The sequence below is a fragment of the Equus caballus genome, chromosome 9, assembly GCF_041296265.1.
Source record: "Equus caballus isolate H_3958 breed thoroughbred chromosome 9, TB-T2T, whole genome shotgun sequence".
Taxonomy (NCBI): Eukaryota; Metazoa; Chordata; class Mammalia; order Perissodactyla; family Equidae; genus Equus; species Equus caballus.
Window position 1 is genome coordinate 77,801,352 of NC_091692.1, and position 16,885 is coordinate 77,818,236.

The following is a 16,885-nucleotide window of genomic DNA, read 5'->3' on the forward strand; positions in this document are numbered from 1 at the left end:
AGAAACTGTATGGCAAAACCTCTTACAGAAAACATTGGCCAACCCCCGTTCTATAGAACACTTGCCCTGTCTAAGTGCAAATAGGCTTCCGCTGATTGTTGACAGGAACAATGGCCTGCAAAAAATAACTAAGTAAAAAAACTCTTTTAATGTTTCAAGAGAGGTCAAAACTCTGGATTTTTATGTGAAACGTTGATTTTTACATTTTGGCATCTAATTCATTTTCTTAAATATCATGTGGCCACTACAAAGCAATCCGTGGTCTGTACCCAGCCTGTAGGCCACCATATTGCAAAGTGTGATGTATATCATATGTTCTATACTAACACTTACCCCAAGAGGTCATTATACTGTTCCTTAATTGGAAGGCAAATCTATTACGGCTGAGTATCTTTTCATAAATTGCTTTCAATTTCAGATTTATTTGTAACTGAATTGCTTTACCCATTAGTGCCTTTCTAGGATCATCAAATCTTCTCAACAGCTTATAAAAGCTTTTTCCCATCCTAAACATAATAAAATCCTCCCTCAACTCTATCCCCCTCTTGCAGATATTGTCTAGTTCTCCTTTTTCCTATTTCTTCCAAGGGCGGTCTCCACTCCCTGCCTTCAGTGTGCTCTCCCATTCTCTCCTCATCCCAGTACCATTTGGCTGTTTTTCAGACTGCTTCATTGAATGTGTTTCCAGGAAGGTTATGGATGACCACCGTATTGCAAAATTGAATGGATGCTTTCAAATTCCCCTCTAACTTAACTTCTCTCTGGCGTTTGACATCACTGCCACCACTTCCTCCATTTTGAAAGTTTCTTTATCCTTGGGTTTCATAATAACCACTCTTTCCTGGTTCTCTGCCTACCTCTCTGGCTGCTGCTTCCAATTTTTTTCTCCTGGCTCATTTTCATTTAGCTAATATTTATTGAACACATCACATGTACCAAGCATGGTGCTAAGCATTTTCCTGACGTAGCTGGTATGTATTTTACTCCACAATAAATAAAACTTTATTTCCCTAAAATAAACTTCATTTCTAGTCTAAGCTTCCAGCTTACATGGCTTACATGTTTTAATTCAGTTTTTAGTGAGGTTCTCATCTTCCCCCTCAGGGCAAACCAGAACCTCGTAAATGGAAAATGGTGGGACAAGTACAACAGGCATGCATGTCTCCAGATCCCTTCGGGTTTGCCAGTGTGTTTTCAAGCCATGGTCAAGACCCCCAGGACCTTGGGTTTCACCTCCCTAACAGGATCACACAGCACACCCTGGGGTGTAACCACCTGCTCACATCCACAGACTTCTCTCCACTTCCAAATGCCAGGAGAGGTCCCTTTCTCTCTTGGCACTCTATTTCCTTCCACCTCTTCAGTGGGTTTAGTTTGTCACAAAAGACCAGAAATCCATTAATTTTATACTGCTTCTGCTCCCCACGCCACTCTGCAAAAAGCCCCAAAGCCAAGAAAATACTTAAAAAGGGTACACCTTTCTTGGTGGAAAATGGAGATAAAAATGGAGGGAAAATTTACCAACTTATGTTTCAGCAAGATCTCCTGCCATAATTCCTATGCCAGCTTGAGAAATGGGTGTCATTAACACTATTTTACAGATGAGAAAATCTAGACTTAGACTTAAAGTTGCCCCAGGCCATGTAACTGCAAAAAAAAATCTCCAGCTTTTAACAACCGGCTAACGTGGCCTGTCTTCTTGCCTCTACTCGGAAATGCTGGCGGTCTTCCTCTTGGTGCGTGCTGCAGAGGGTCTCCAGTGTTGAGTGGAACACTGATCAGCACCTGAGGCTGTGGGAGGAAACGACCTAAAGGCAAGGCAAGAACCACCTGAAGGAATTAGAGGGAACGGCGCCCAGAGCTCACAGAGACTGGAGTTTTGCCTGTTCCCAAAAGCCAGAGCACAGAATTTCACAGGGCACGGGCGTCATTTCCACTTTTACATTCCAGCCAAGACTGGACATCCCTGCCAAGAGGGGTCAAGGACATGTGCTTCCTAGAAATGCAGCCCAGACAGGAACTACTGCCCCTTTGGGTTGGGCCTCCCGCAGTGCTCTATTTACCCGAGCCTACAAACTCAAACATCTGAGTCTTGTTCCTCACTGTCCCACACAGGCCCTCTCCCCAGAGCCATGGGAGAATTCCCATTGCCTTTACCACTTCCCACCCACAAGGCAGCCCCATCCTGACTCAGCAAAGAGATAGGGAGAGACAGTTGAAGTGCGAGGAATATAAACAGGAGAGAGCATCTAGACTTCATCCACTGCCACTCTCTTCCCAGCCACCAGAAGGAATAATGGGCACTGGAATTTCGGAGCTGTGGGCAAACCCAATTGATACCAAACACTGCTTTTGTTCAGAGATTTTTTTAAAAAGTCAACTCTCCTAAAAACAATTCAGACTGTTTTTGCCCTTGGGAAACCATGTGGCTGCTTTCTTGGTTTACCCTATTTACAATGAGCTCATTTTAGAGAGGCAGTTTCTGCATCCATCCACTAGGACAGGACCACCATGCTAGCAAGCTGTTGGCAACTTGCTCAATGAAAGCATGAATGAACCAAGGTCTCAATATGAAAAAAAAACCCAATACCCCAACTTAAAATAGTCTTCCAGACCTCATTTTAACAGAGTCCCTGTCCATTCAGGGACTTTCATAAATAACTCCACAATTAATGACATGTGTTTATCGGCAAAGCCACTCACCTGAAATACACAGTGGTTGATGTTCTCTCTGGGTATGAAGTTTATTTATGAGAAAGAAAGACTTGACCTAAGGATAAAAATAGAGCAGCAGTACTCAACTAAATTTGCAACTGCTCTCCCCAAAAGCCTCAGGTATAACCTATTTCGAGAAGAGTTCAATCTGAGGTGATATAGAAACCTGGCTAAGCATGAAGATTGCAACTACTGAAAAAAAATAGAACTGGCCCTCCTCCCTTGTAATGCTACCATTGAGAGATCCAGAATTACAGCACCTAATAGGTGGACCTGTCTTATCAGATGAATTTTATGTGGAATTATATTTAGAGTATGCTATGCAGTTATTGCATATTTATGTCAATCTTAAAACAGATCCTCTCACACCTCTGCTTGAGAATTCTTAATGATTTTCCATTGCATTTAGAATAGAATCCAAATGCCTCCATGGGGCCTATAAGTAGCCCCTGTTTTCTTTCAGACCCTCACACATCCCAAAATCTTTCCCACCCCCGTCCTTGGCCATGCTGCTCTTTCTTGTCCCTATTCTTCTTGAGGCCAGGTCTTCCCATCCCCCAAGTCTTGGCTGCAATGTTATCTACAGGGATCTTCTCTTTCCACTCTGTACCTGTTTAATTCTTTCACAGCACATACTGCAACTAAACTTTGGGGTTCTTTAAGGGGTCTCTTTCTCCCATTAAAGTTTAAGATCTACAACATCAGAAACTATGCTTATCTTACTCAGTTTTATCCCCAAAAGCAAGTATAGGAATTGGCATGTAGTCGATGATCAATAAATCGTGATCGAATATTAAATGAATAGTCATATTCCCATTCCTTTCTCCTATACTTTCACCCTACCCCAAACTACAAAGCCCAATTCAAGCATTCCTCCCCATTCCCATCCTTGTTCTTCTTCCTGCCATAAAATCTTCCCTGAGCTCCTCATTTTTCAGTGTTTACAGGCAAAGCATATGAAGTGCCAGAGAAATGCCTGGACATAGTGGATGCCTGGTAAATATGGCTGTCATTAATGTTAGCAAGTTCGCTTCTTCCAGTGCATTCCTATAGCTGTGTTTCCCAAACATCAGTTTTCCTCTTACCACTTTCATGATTTTTCCCATTTCCCAGTACCATCTGTCTTACTTTTTTTGTAATATATTTTTTATTTGACACACTGTCTTCCTTCTCAAACAAATTTATTATTTTAATTTTTTTTTAGGAAGATTAGCCCTGAGCTAACATCTGCTGCCAATGCTCTTCTTTTTTGCTAAGGAAGACTGGCCCTGAGCTAATATCCATGCCCATCTTCCTCTACTTTATATGTGGGATGCCTGCCACAGCATGGCTTGACAAGTGGTGCATAGGTCCACACCCGGGATCGGAACCGGCGAACCCTGGGCTGACAAAGTGGAACGTGCAAACTTAACAGCTGCGCCACCGGGCCAGCCCCTTAAACAAATTTATTTTTAAAGAAAAATTTATCGAAATTAAAAACCCATTTCACTGACCATAAAAGGGAGCAACTATAAAAATTAACATAAAAACGAAACAATATGCTGTTCTCTTTTCTTTTTTAAAAAAGAGACATTAGTAACTGTGAGAGATTAAGTGACACTAATATGAGCCTTTCTCCATGACACCATCAGAAGGATTGAAAATCTCTGAATGACTTCCTCACTCCATGCTTTATTGTTACTTAAAGCCATAACTGTGATATTGTATTATTCTGTCATATGGTATTATTACCAACACTTTTCACTTGGCATTTATTATTCTCTATCTTGATTGGTTAATTACACTTTTATGTCTATATCTCATCCCACTGTCTTATTTCTCTTTATATCTGCCATAGTTCTTAGGTTGATAACTTATACAGAATATATGCCTAATACAATCTCAGTTGAGTCTAATTCTTACAGCTTTGATCCAATCCTTCTAAACTTCAAGATATTTTTAAAAGAGATGGGTGAGAGAGGGTATTCAGAAGTTCTGGTTTCCATTTCCCTTTGTCCTTCTGATTTCCCATAGCTATGCACCTAAACCATCCAGGCCACTGTGGCTGAATATCAAGGATGCCCCTTTGACCATGTGAACTACATTCAACTAGGAAGAGGGCCTGATACAGGAAATGTACACCTTTCATGCATGACTATATCAAAAGCAAACACTCTCATTTATAAGTGAAATAAATGTCAAATAAAAGCAGAAAAAAACTGAATGTGTGATTTATTATATTTAAGATTGGTCTATAAGGGCTTAAATATGTCTGTCATAATTAACAGTAAATGAATGCAACTTTACAAAATCAGTATTTCGGTACAGTACAGAACTACACGTGGCAACTGTGCACTGGAAAATTAATATTTCCTCAATGCAAATCTCAAATACGCAGCACCATTTAGAAGCTTCCACTAAAAATGCAAGCTGCAGTATTTATTACAAGCTCTACTCAGAACACAAGACTACCTAAATCAAGTATTAGAGAAAAACAGTGGAGTCATTCAGGCGTAATATGTCAGATCTGGCACAGGATTAAAATACTAACATTTTTTTAATGTCCTGGTTTCAAATTAATAAATACAAAAACAATATAAAAATATACACCAGTTGATAAGACCACTGCAAATGATCAGAAAGTTAAATCTCGCTCTCATATGTATGCATGTATGTCTTCAGTGTCAGAATTTCTGGATAGCTGCGGCTGGTCTTTCGGAAGAAATCCAGACTGGTGAGATGTTCAATGTCCCGCACCCGAGCTGTGTGCATCTTTATAAGTTCTTCTACCCATTTCGATTCATCCTCTGAGCTCTGCCATGGAAACAGAATACAATCAGAGTCAGAATTTTCCAGAGGAGGTTCTCCAAATGGTCAGTTTGCCCCAAGTCCACAAATGACCTCTATGATACTCCTGCACCCAGAGCCAATGCATGTTATTCCTCCCTGGCCTCCCCGCCACTCTACCAGATTCCTTTCAGTAATGCGCCACAAATACCTGCCCTGGGCTGTAAACATTTTCAACAGCAATTAGCTGTACCAAATAAACGAGACATGTGGTGTGAAAGGGCATTTGACTCAATGGGTTCTCAGAACATAAATCAAAATCAGGAAAACCAAAGGCCCTGGAGAATTCAATCATTTGTTTCTTTTCCCTGCCGTCAAACTGCAACGTTGAGCACAGAGCAAGGGTAATTTAGAACGCTCTTCTGCTTCCCAAGGAAAACAAAGAGCTTGTGCTCAGTGCACATAATTTCTATGTGCATTCTTAGCCTTTCAGAAGAGCCCACTACGTCAGCTACATCATCTATTAGATTGCAATGAGTTGATATTTGAATAATAAGCTCGATTCAAAGCAGCTCAGTTGATACACCTGGCACTTTGGGACCCAAGAGGTCTGGGTTTGAATTGTGGCTCTTCCACTTCCTGGCTATGAGACCTTGGTCAAGCTACTTGGTCAAGCTCTCTAGGCCTCAGTTTCTTCATTGGTTCACAAGGATAATAATGCTTACTTCAGCAGCTCCCTGGGAGGGAGGAAGAAGGACAAGGAGGAACAAGGGGAGAGAAAGTGAAATAAGAAAACAACATCATGACAGAAATGAAGGAAATCTCTTTCCATCTTCACTACTAGCCAAGAACTCCCTTGTTGGCACAAATTCCAGATGAAAGACATTCAGACGTCCCACACCAAACAATTTATTTCATGTCTAAGTTGAAACTAAAGAGTAATTCAGACAAAGCAGTCTTTTACTTTAAAAAAAAAATCTTCTTTCACTTTTGAAGGAAGCTGAGAGAAAGAATGAGATCTGAGAGCCTTGAGAATTATGAGGAAATGCTACCCTCATTAGTAGACATGGAGCAGAAGGGTCTTTAAAAATAATTTCACTCCCAAATGCCCCCGGAAATGCAATGGCTTCCAAGAGTCTTTCTACAAGTTGAAGGGTGGCTGCATGTCTCAGGACTGAGAATGTTCAGGCATGCCCTCATCCAACTCTCTTACTGCTAGTGGTCTCAATGAACTACCCACCAAAGCCCAAGAACCAATGGGTTTTCTCGGAAAGCTCCAACCCACACAGACCTGGACAGGGAGCTACAGAAGTTTGTGCCAGTGCTAAATATGTACCATGAGGGTGTTGGTTCAGGAAACTGATGCCTGGCCATCCAAGGCAAAATGAAGAAATAGGAAGAAATTGCTTTGCAGGCTGGGGAAGTAAGGATTTTAACCCTCCATGCCCCACCCTTCTAACCCAAGCTAACCAAGATCTCTGCGAGTCACAGGAAAGGACAGACCTAAATATAACTCTACCCACAACGGTACTGACCAATCCTCAGTGCGACCATATAATTAACGAAGTAGGAGGTCTCCAAATGGGTCAGGACCCCCTCAGAGTAAGCAGAGTAAGCATGAAGCTGTATTTTGGGAGAATTTTCATATTCAAGTCATTTATTTGATTTTTCAATAGTCAGTAAGTCTAATTTTTCCTTTGTAAATGCAGTCATTTGAATGTGTGGACAAGGGGTGAAAAGGTTTTTCCTATTTTAAATAATAGCCAGCTGGGATTATAAGAATTCAGGGAAAAATCTGCCTTTTGCTATATCTTTCCTTGGGAAGTGATTTACCAGTTTCATTTGAGAGGCATTCTCTTCTGGTCCTCACATGCTAATATCTAGCCTCCAGTTATTCATTAGGAAATGTCGGGCTATGCTACATGCAATGAAAATGACTTCTGCCTGATGTTAGCTGGCAATCCACAGAAGTATTTGCTGAGAGAGACTCTATTGCAAAATGCAAAATGAATAAAATTCAAATAAAAGTTCCTAACTACCAAGGAAGTAAGGAAAGGAAAAACTTTAAAAATAAATAACCTAGAACATTAATGCAAACAAAAGCACAATCCATGAATTTGCTTATTGTCTTTCTTGCTGTGGACATTTATTCTTCATCGGCCTTTCCTCCCTGACTTTCTCCCAGGTGAGTCTGTGAATTCAAGCTCCAGCAGCTTTAAGGTGAACTTCAAAACAAGGACAGGTTTCTATATGGGCAGAGGGTTCTTCAATGAGAAGTGTTCTGGCCATGAACGCTACCAGAAATACCTCTAAGCTCTGTGCAGAGTCAGGAACCAGGATGGACAGGAAGACCTGTGAGGACATTGGTGGATCTCATTTGTCACATGTGAAATATGGGGTGACTAAAGAATGGCCTTTTAACTGAGTTTGGAACAACATTTTTCAAACTCTCCCATCATCAATTTCCCCTAATGACAGAGAAACTTGAACATACACTCCTTAAGAATCTAGGTGTACCCTAAATGGCCTACTTTAAATCTGAAATGTTCTTTGTAGTCTCTGTTTTATCTTAAAAATGCATGGCAATTTTGAATTTCACTCCATAATACATGTGTTTACTTTTTTGTAAAAGTTTTACCTCCCCACAACAAGTTTTTAGTAATACTGAAGTTCAAAGAATGTATATCATGTTATACAGAAGAATTCCATCTCCCTGGCACACCATTATCTATCTCATGGTTATGAACAGTCAAAACTGAGAAGGTCAAGCCAATAAGCTCATCTCTCGCTTGCAGTTCCCTTGCCTCTCCACCTCCCTTCCTATTATTTATAAGATCTTATTGATCCTTCCAGTATAATATTACTGTCTTCCACCCTCCTCTTTAAATTTCTAAGACCACAACCCCAATTCAAGTTCTGCTACCTCAATCCTGTGAGACTTGTCAAAGCCCTTTGAGCATCAGCCTTGATCCCCTCCAATTCAAATTTATCTCCCTAAACCACAGCCTAAAGTATCGCACTTAAGCGTAGATATTTTCCGTGGCTACCTAATGCCTAAGCAACACAAAAAATTCCTAAGGTCTCAATATACCACTATTGAAAGCTGGTAAATTTGAAAGAGGATGGGTGGGGTCAGCTCCTTGGCTGAGGGGTTAAGTTCACGCACTCCACTTCAGTGGCCCGGGGTTCACTGGTTCGGATCCTCAGCCTGGACCTACATATTCTTCATCAAGCCATGCTGTGGTGGCATCCCACATAGAAGAACTGGATGACTTAGAACTAGGATATACACCTATGCACTGGGGCTTTGGGGAGGAAAGGAAAAGAGGAAGATTGGCAACAGATGTTAACTCATGGCCAATCTTCCTCACACACGCACACAAAAAGGATACCTTTAAAAAAAAACATTAAAAAAAAAAAAGAAAGAGGATGGGCTTTTGGAGTCAGAGGCCTTGAATCTAACATCCTGCTCTCCTACTAACTAAGCAGGTAACCATGTAACATACCTTTCCTTTATTAGCTAAAGGTTTCTCAACAGTGAGTGAAAGGGGAGGTGGGGAGATCACAGATCCTTGCCTCATAGGGTAATTGGATGACTATAAATAATATATCTAGAGAACCCACACAGCAATTGGATGGTAATATGCACTTAGCAAAAGGTAACAAGTCCCATTGCTGCTGCCATGACCACTATTACTACTACTGGTATTTTAAATTGATTGCACACAACTTGGAAAATCTTATCTCCAACTATTATCCTCATTTCCAATATCCGGCTAAACTTTATCGGCTTTCTTGGTCATATTTCAAATCTCTTTTTTCCTGCATCCATTGTCTGCTTTGGATACTCATAGCCTCAATCTTCACCTATAATTGAAGCCATAGCCCCAAATCTACCTTGTCCTTGAAGCTCACAATCTCTCTTGAAGCCATTCTTTCGCTCTTTGCTTTTTAATGTAGCCATTTCTGTTCCTGTTTTATGTGCTTTTCCCACAGAAGTCTGCCTAGAGAAGTAACTATGTTCAACTCACACTATTGTTCCTCTCAGAGCACCATGTACAATTAGGAATTTGAGTATGCTTATTCACTGGAAACCCTCTTTTGAAGATTATAGCCCTGTGCCTTCTACTCTATAAAACAAAATCCTAGAGACCATCACCTCTGAAATCAACCTCGGAGCACAGACTTTCCATCACATTAAGGAAATGGGGAGAAGCTCTGTGATTCATCCCTGAGTGTAGTTAGCACAGGGCCAGGATCACAGAGTATAGCTCCTTTCTTCCTGCCTGGGGCTTTCTCATCACGCCATCCTGGCTCCACGTAAGAACAAGTAAGTCAGGAGTCATCTGTGCTACTTGAGAGTGGGGTGACCTGTTACAACTGCCCTCATAACAAGTAACTAATGAAAATCTGATTTGTAAAGTATATATTCTGGTGTGTGTGTGTCTTTTGAAAAATTTTTATTATAGAAACTTTTGAAGATCCACAAAAGCATAGAGAATATAATGAGCCCCCGTGAACTCTTACCTAGTTTCAATAATCATCAAAATTTTGCTATTTTCCTCTTTCTTTTTACAAAATATATATGGCTTTTGCAAAACTAAGGCCATGTGGGCACTCTTATCTTTCGTCAAAATCGAACAAATAAATAAAATTATGTTAAATGCACACCCACACCCTCACACACACATCCTTATACTGAAAAATCAAATGCCATTAGAACACAAAGTTCCCAAGTGTTAAGCAAAGTCTTGTTTGGGTCCTTTCTTCTTTCCACTTGGTTGTATAGTGCAAATGTTTTATAAGTGTGTTCTGCTTAAGAAACAAAGATGAATTATGTAAGCAAATCCAAAAGGACTCTGTCTCTGAACTCACATTGCAGCTCTCATCATTGTCCGGTCTGTGAGGCAGGATGAACGAGGAGACAGAGAGGGGGCCATCACACTTGTCAGCAGGCTGAGTGAAATCCAGGCAGCTGGTGATGATGCTGTAGTAGTGAGTTGGAACAGGAATGGAACTGCCTTCCACATACCTGAAAGGAAGGTGAAATAAAATTCCAACTGATGTAGTCTCTTTCTTTTCTAAATGGTGATCAAGGGCTCGTGCCTAAGTCACAGAAATTAATTCCCACTCAACTGAATCATTTTCACTTCTGGGCACTAGCCCACTTCTCTATCTTTGAACATAATGTTTTTGCTGCCTTGCGTCCTCATTCTTCTCTCAACCTGGCACAGTGAAAAAGATAATCCAGGCAAAGAAAACAGCTTGAACCAAGACTTGGATGCTGGACATGATGAATATATCAGTGTAGGAGAAATGTAAGGCTGGAAGAGTCAATAAAAGCCAAATTGTGGAGGGTTCTGAGGGCCAAGTTGTGGAGTTGGGCGTTATTGTTTAGGCAGTAGTGTTCCATTGAAGGGTTCTGTGCTAGGGAGTGTCACTATGAGATCCATGTTTCAGGGGGATCACTTTCACAGAGTTGTATAAAATGGACCTGAGACAGGTGACACTGGAGCTAGGGGAATAATAGCCCTTTCAAGACACAATGAGATCCTGAGCTGGGTACAGGGAACTCACTAACTAAAGGAAATACTAAGGACTGAGTGCTAGTGATGAGCCTAGAGGTATAAAATATCTTTTCCAGTAGAGTGAAGTATAGAAATTGCAATTCCATACCTGGTCTTCTAGTATCTTAATTTTAATCATTTTCCAAATACCAAAACCATGATTGAACTGATATTGTAATTTGGGCTAAAAACTATAGCAATGATAAACAATAAAATAAATGTACAATTAAGATGAAAATTCTCTTATGAAGGACTGGAAAGGAGTAAGATAAATTCTATTTTATTAGTTACCTATACGCATTTTGTTCTCTATCTATAAATCATAACTAAACCCTCATATTTTATGCTTCCCTGATTGTTTCATGCATGTACAAAATTAAATGATGACTTATTGTGAACTTGTTGTATCTGTATGTTCTTACCTTCTCCACCAGACTGTAAGTTCCTTGTGGAACAGAGTATGTCTTATCCCTTCATATCCTCAAGCACCACAGAGAGGTAGAAACTCGATTTGACCAAAGTCTATATGCAATTTTCTATTGAGATATACTGACTCAGAAAATCTAAGGGATTGCAAAAGTCCCCCCAAATAATGCAGACAAGTGAAAATTATCATATTCCTGCTGAAGAGTTGTTGAAGAATAATTGAGAAAAAAAATTTTAATCTTTTGATACATTTCTTTCATGGAAGGGAAAAGTGCATTTATTTGCCACAAAACCCAATTCCATTCTAACCACCGATGCCATGTTTACTCAAAGGTCCAAGAGAACTGAAGAAACCACAAGGAGATTCAAAGAGCAAAAGATTTAAGGAGGATCAGCACTTCCCTAGTATGTGAATATTTCAAAAATAGCCTTAAGTGAGATCTTGGAATTTACAAACACACACTGAGTGGAAATGAAACGCTTACTGTTTGATTTTGTCCTGTGTGTCGTGTAAGCCATCATAGTCATAGTCAAAAATTGGTCCACTTATCACATTAACTCCATTCCTTTCTGAAGCATATTTCTTCACCAACACCCTTTGGAAATAATTCCAGACTCCTGTACAAAGATAAAAATCAGTTCTTCATGAAGAAAACTCCTTGCTTTGGCCAAATTCTCTCTCGGATGCATTCTACTAGCCAAATGTCACAAGTCAAGAGACACTAGAGCTGTCGTGATTCTTGAGAAGAACCCTCCTAAAGCACTAGCTGTGTGTGTGTCATTTATGAACCAGCAAAGAGGAAGATGTGGAGACATTGGTCGGGGAGTTTAACCTAGCCCAATAAGTCAGGGAAGGATTTGCAGATAAAGTGGTTACTGAGCTGAAATCTGAAGGATAAATGGGCATTCCCTAGGCCAAGATGTAGAGACAGAACATTCTAGGTAGGGGGAACAATACGTACAAAAGAGGAAGTATGGTGTTTGTGAGAAATTGAAAAAAGGCCTTAATCTACTTTCTCTTCCTTCATGATCTCACAGATAGGCTAGTTGCCAAGTTTATGTCTCTAGCCCTGACCTCTCCACGGAGCTCCAGACATGTCATCTAACCACCCGCCTCATGGTCCACTTGAATACCTAATAATCACGTAGAGCAAAAAATTATCCAATCAGAATTCTTGATTTTCCTTCCCAATCCTGCTCCAACTCTTGGCTTCTCCATCATAGTTAATGGCACTGGCACTTGCCCAGATGTTCAAGTCAAAATCCTAGGAGTCATTCCTGACTTTTCTCCTTACTTCATACACATGTGAACAAGTCCTGTCAATACTACCTCCAAAATACATCTCAGTCATCCAAATCTGACCACTTCTCACCATTTTCACTCTGTCCACCCTGATCTAGATTACTATCCACTCTGCAATGAACTACTACAAAGGACTACTCTCTGGGCTCTTGGTAAGAAACTCTTACTTCCCTGTAGCCCACCCTCTAAGTAGTAGAGTACATAGATGGATCTTTCTACACCACGAATCAGATTGTATCACACTCCCCCCAACATCCATTTCTAACACCTCAGATGATTTTTCACGGTAATTAGGATAAAATCCCAACTTTCCACCATGACGCCCCTGTCCACCTCTATAACTTTACTCCCTACCTCTGTCCCCCTCAGGCACATGGCTTCCTACCTGTCCCCAACCTTGCCAAACAGTTCAGACTAAGATTTTGCATTTGCTCTTTCTTTTGCCTGGAAAATTCATTCTGTGATCTGTGCATATCTGGTTTCTCCTCCATTATTCATGTCTCATTTTCAAGGTCACCCCCTGGAGAAGGCTTCTTTGTCCACCCTAGCTCCAATTTATTTTATGGACAATCAGAGGGGCATGAGAAAAGCAGAAAGGAAAAAGGGGAAGGCAAGAGAGGGGAACGACAGAAGAGGACAGGAAAGGCACACAACGAGTTGGTTCTGAAATGTTAGATTTAACTTACCACAAACTAGTCTACGTGGGGGTTGTGAGGTTCAGGCTGTTATCACTTCCTATGTCTCTTATTAAGAAGTTATTGACCACTTTTCCCATAGTGCTTCAACTGCTCTTTATCCCTTCTGATACTCTACTCTGAATAAAAAGGACAGAGCAGCCCACCAGAGCCAAAATACCGTAGATAATTGTTTGTAACAAAAAAAGGAGGACAGTGGGAGAGTTCAAATGTTAACTTAAGCATAAAAATTGGACAGGCAGAGAGAAAAAGAAACAACAATGAGAACAGTCAAAAGGCCAAACCCGCAGAAATGTGGCATGTGAAAAAACCATTCCCCTAGTAAAGAACAGCGAGCCCTCTGTGACAGGCCTTCTGCCATGCCAGCCTCAGGGTGGTACCGTGTGTTTCCTTTATTACTGCTCGGTCAAAAAGGCATCAGTAAAGAATAAAGGAATCCAGGAAACCCTGATTTGTGGAAATTAAATGAAGCTGCATTCCATGTAATATTATGACAAATGTATCTATGTGGGTTTCTGAAACATTTCTCAATTAAGCCTGAGAGCAAACCTCCTTTCAAAAGCATACTTTAATTTTCCACTCATAAGCAATGGATTCTACCTTTGAATAAACCTTCATTTACTACCTACAATATCAAATAAATAGTTTTTTTTCTTTAAACCATATTGGCCATTTCACCAATGTCAAGTTGGGCAGTTCTGTCACTGCAAATGACACTTCACAATCACTTGTTCCTATTTTGAGACTTTGTTTCAGCCCTAAGAGTCTTGTAACACAGCCCAATGCTCCTTTACCAAGTAGAAATAGGTAAAGGTGATTCCCTTTCCTACCTTTCCTATAAGCATATAGGTGTGCTCACTGTAAATGAACTAAAGGGAGGTAAAAGCTACACCAGAATGCTTTCTCTATCTTTGAATACATGGATAGATGGATGGATGAATCGATGGATGGATGGATGGATGGACAGATGGGTGGGTGGGTGAATGAATGAATTCTTTGTTATCAGAAATAGAAAATGATTGTTTTGGCCATTGAACAAATGAAGTGATAAATTCATATAAGCCATAGATGTCGTGCAATCAAATCTTGTAATTTCACAAATGAGAGGTTAAATGGCATTTCTGTGATCACACAGCTAATGATCCCAACTCCAAGGACTAGAACTCTGTTTTGGGCCAAGGCTTATTGTGCCTATACCATGGATAGCATCACTATCATCCACAAATATTTATGTCATGTGCACAGAAAGTACGAGTGTTCAAAGAAGCTAAGATAATTTTCACAGCCCTAAAACTATCTGAATTTAATACTGTAATGATGCAGAAGACAATTAGGCTTTGCTGGATTTCAGGGTCAACATTCAGAAGATATCATCACCATCACGCTAAACAAGAACGGTGCTGGTAGCTTTCACTGTAACATTCAATAAATAAATATAGATGCTATAAAATGTCAAGAGGCCTCCAAAATACAGAGAAGACTCTTTTTAATCACCAATATAACGAGCACTGAAATAGAAAGAACTCCAGATTAGAAGGAAAACTTGGTTAAGTTCAGCTTCTACCATTCACGACCTGCCTCACTTTTTGTGACTTCAATTTCTTAATTATAAACAAGGGATAAACAACCTGCCAACTTCCCTCACAGATTCATATTTTGGATTAACAGTAGAGAATTTACATAAAGATGTTCAAAAATTACAAATGTTAAACACATGAAAGGCATTTTTATTATTAAAATTAATATGGAGGTAGAAAAGGTAAGTGGTAAATTTAGAAATATTTCTTTTCACAAATAATAATTTACTAGGTAAATATTGGACTTACGTTTGAAAGCAGGATACATTGGAACCATATTGGTTACCAGGAATGTGTCATATTTAGCTTCTGGTGAAGAGCTCAGATCTAAACATTAGGAAAACAAACAGTGTCCATTACTTATCAACGTCTACATCAATCAAGAAGTAATCTTCTGAAATGGTCCAAGCAGCCTGAAGTGAACAGATCTACTCTTATTCCTACTCATTCTCTCCTTTATATAGCATTTCCTACCTTCTTTCCCACTCAGTCTCTTTACTTCACTCCATAGCTCCCTCTCAAAAACTTTTACAATGCTTTTCCTTCCTACCTAGTCTTGGGTCTACTAAGTATTATGTAAAAGAATTCCTTGATTTCACTAGTGTAATTTGGACTTTAAAAAAAGTGTCATCAAGGGACTGGCCCAGGGGCACAGTGGTTAAGTTCACATGTTCTGCTTTGGCGGCCCGGGGTTCACCAATTCAGATCCCAGGTGTGGACCTACACACCGCTTGTCAAGCCATGCTGTGGCAGGCGTCCCACATATAAAGTAGAGGAAGGTGGGCACAGATGTTAGCTCAAGGCCAGTCTTCCAAAGCAAAAAGAGGAGGATTGGCAGGAGATGTTAGCTCAGGACTAATCTTCTTCTTCAAAAAAAAAGTGTCATCAAGGGAATGAGAGATGATTAAAGGATTTCACATATTCTTAAGAGATCATCTCTATAGAATTATTTAAAAGGTTAGTGTCAATGATTTACTATTTCACTTTCAGATTCTCATTTAATGATGTGAAGGGGCACACAGAATATTCTGTTACACTTTAGAATTCTCCTGAAAACAGGATTTGTGAAAGCTGCTCTCTTTTCTGGATGATTTTGGAAGGAGTCCATAGATGTTCATCTCTTCGATCTGTTGAGTACCCCTCTTGAAGAAAACCTGAAAACCGCTGAAATCCTGAATACCAAGTTTCACCTCCAGACTCCACAAAATAACGCCCCTCTAGAATGGTCAGATCCTGATACTCTACAACTCACAAGGAGGGAAGAGGAATCCATAGGACATCTGTTTATCATTTCTGTAGGCCAAACAGCTCTGACTGAAACTCGGAGAAACGCGGACATCAGGCCGGACGCAATTGGTCAGGTGATCCGGGATGCCAGAGACCTCAGCCTGCACGGGGAGTCAGAGGTGTTCAGGAATGCCATCGCAAACCCACAGAGACATACTGAAGCCGGAACTGCTCAGCTATCAACAGCCAGAAGCAAAACCCCTCCAGCTTTCACTATAGCTCACATTCTGATATTCTTAAATAACTGAGACCTTAAAATAAAAAGGTCTCAATTTTAAATAGAGTAAGCCAGTAATTTTCAAACTCTTATTTTGTTAGCAGCAGAACTCTCTTATCAAAGTCTTAAGTAAAATAACAATATATAAAGCAGAAATCCCCCTGTTGAAATAACCAATAGGACTCCATAGAAGACAGCTTAAAAAATAACACTCTGAAAAATAATATAGATATATCCCCTAAAGAAAGAAAGACTGTATATATATACATATACACACACACACACACACATATATATATAGTATGTGCCTGAGCATACGTTTGTGCACACAG

At 40.1% G+C, this 16,885-nt stretch overlaps 1 protein-coding gene across 24 annotated transcripts in view; it reads right to left on the minus strand.

Annotated features, from left to right (window-relative positions):
* Positions 1-4,909: 4,909 nt before the first annotated feature.
* The window catches only part of ENPP2 (ectonucleotide pyrophosphatase/phosphodiesterase 2), a 104,333-nt gene continuing 92,357 nt past the window's right edge, over positions 4,910-16,885 (minus strand). For all 24 annotated transcript variants that reach the window (XM_070221773.1, XM_070221770.1, XM_070221772.1 and 21 more), the window contains 5 exons: positions 16,302-16,437; positions 15,299-15,376; positions 11,960-12,092; positions 10,357-10,513; positions 4,910-5,508 (listed from right to left, as the gene is read on the minus strand). In XM_070221773.1, coding sequence (XP_070077874.1) covers positions 5,338-5,508; positions 10,357-10,513; positions 11,960-12,092; positions 15,299-15,376; positions 16,302-16,437 — 675 coding nt within the window. In that variant the 3' untranslated portion in view covers positions 4,910-5,337. The remainder of the gene's footprint in view (positions 5,509-10,356; positions 10,514-11,959; positions 12,093-15,298; positions 15,377-16,301; positions 16,438-16,885) is intronic.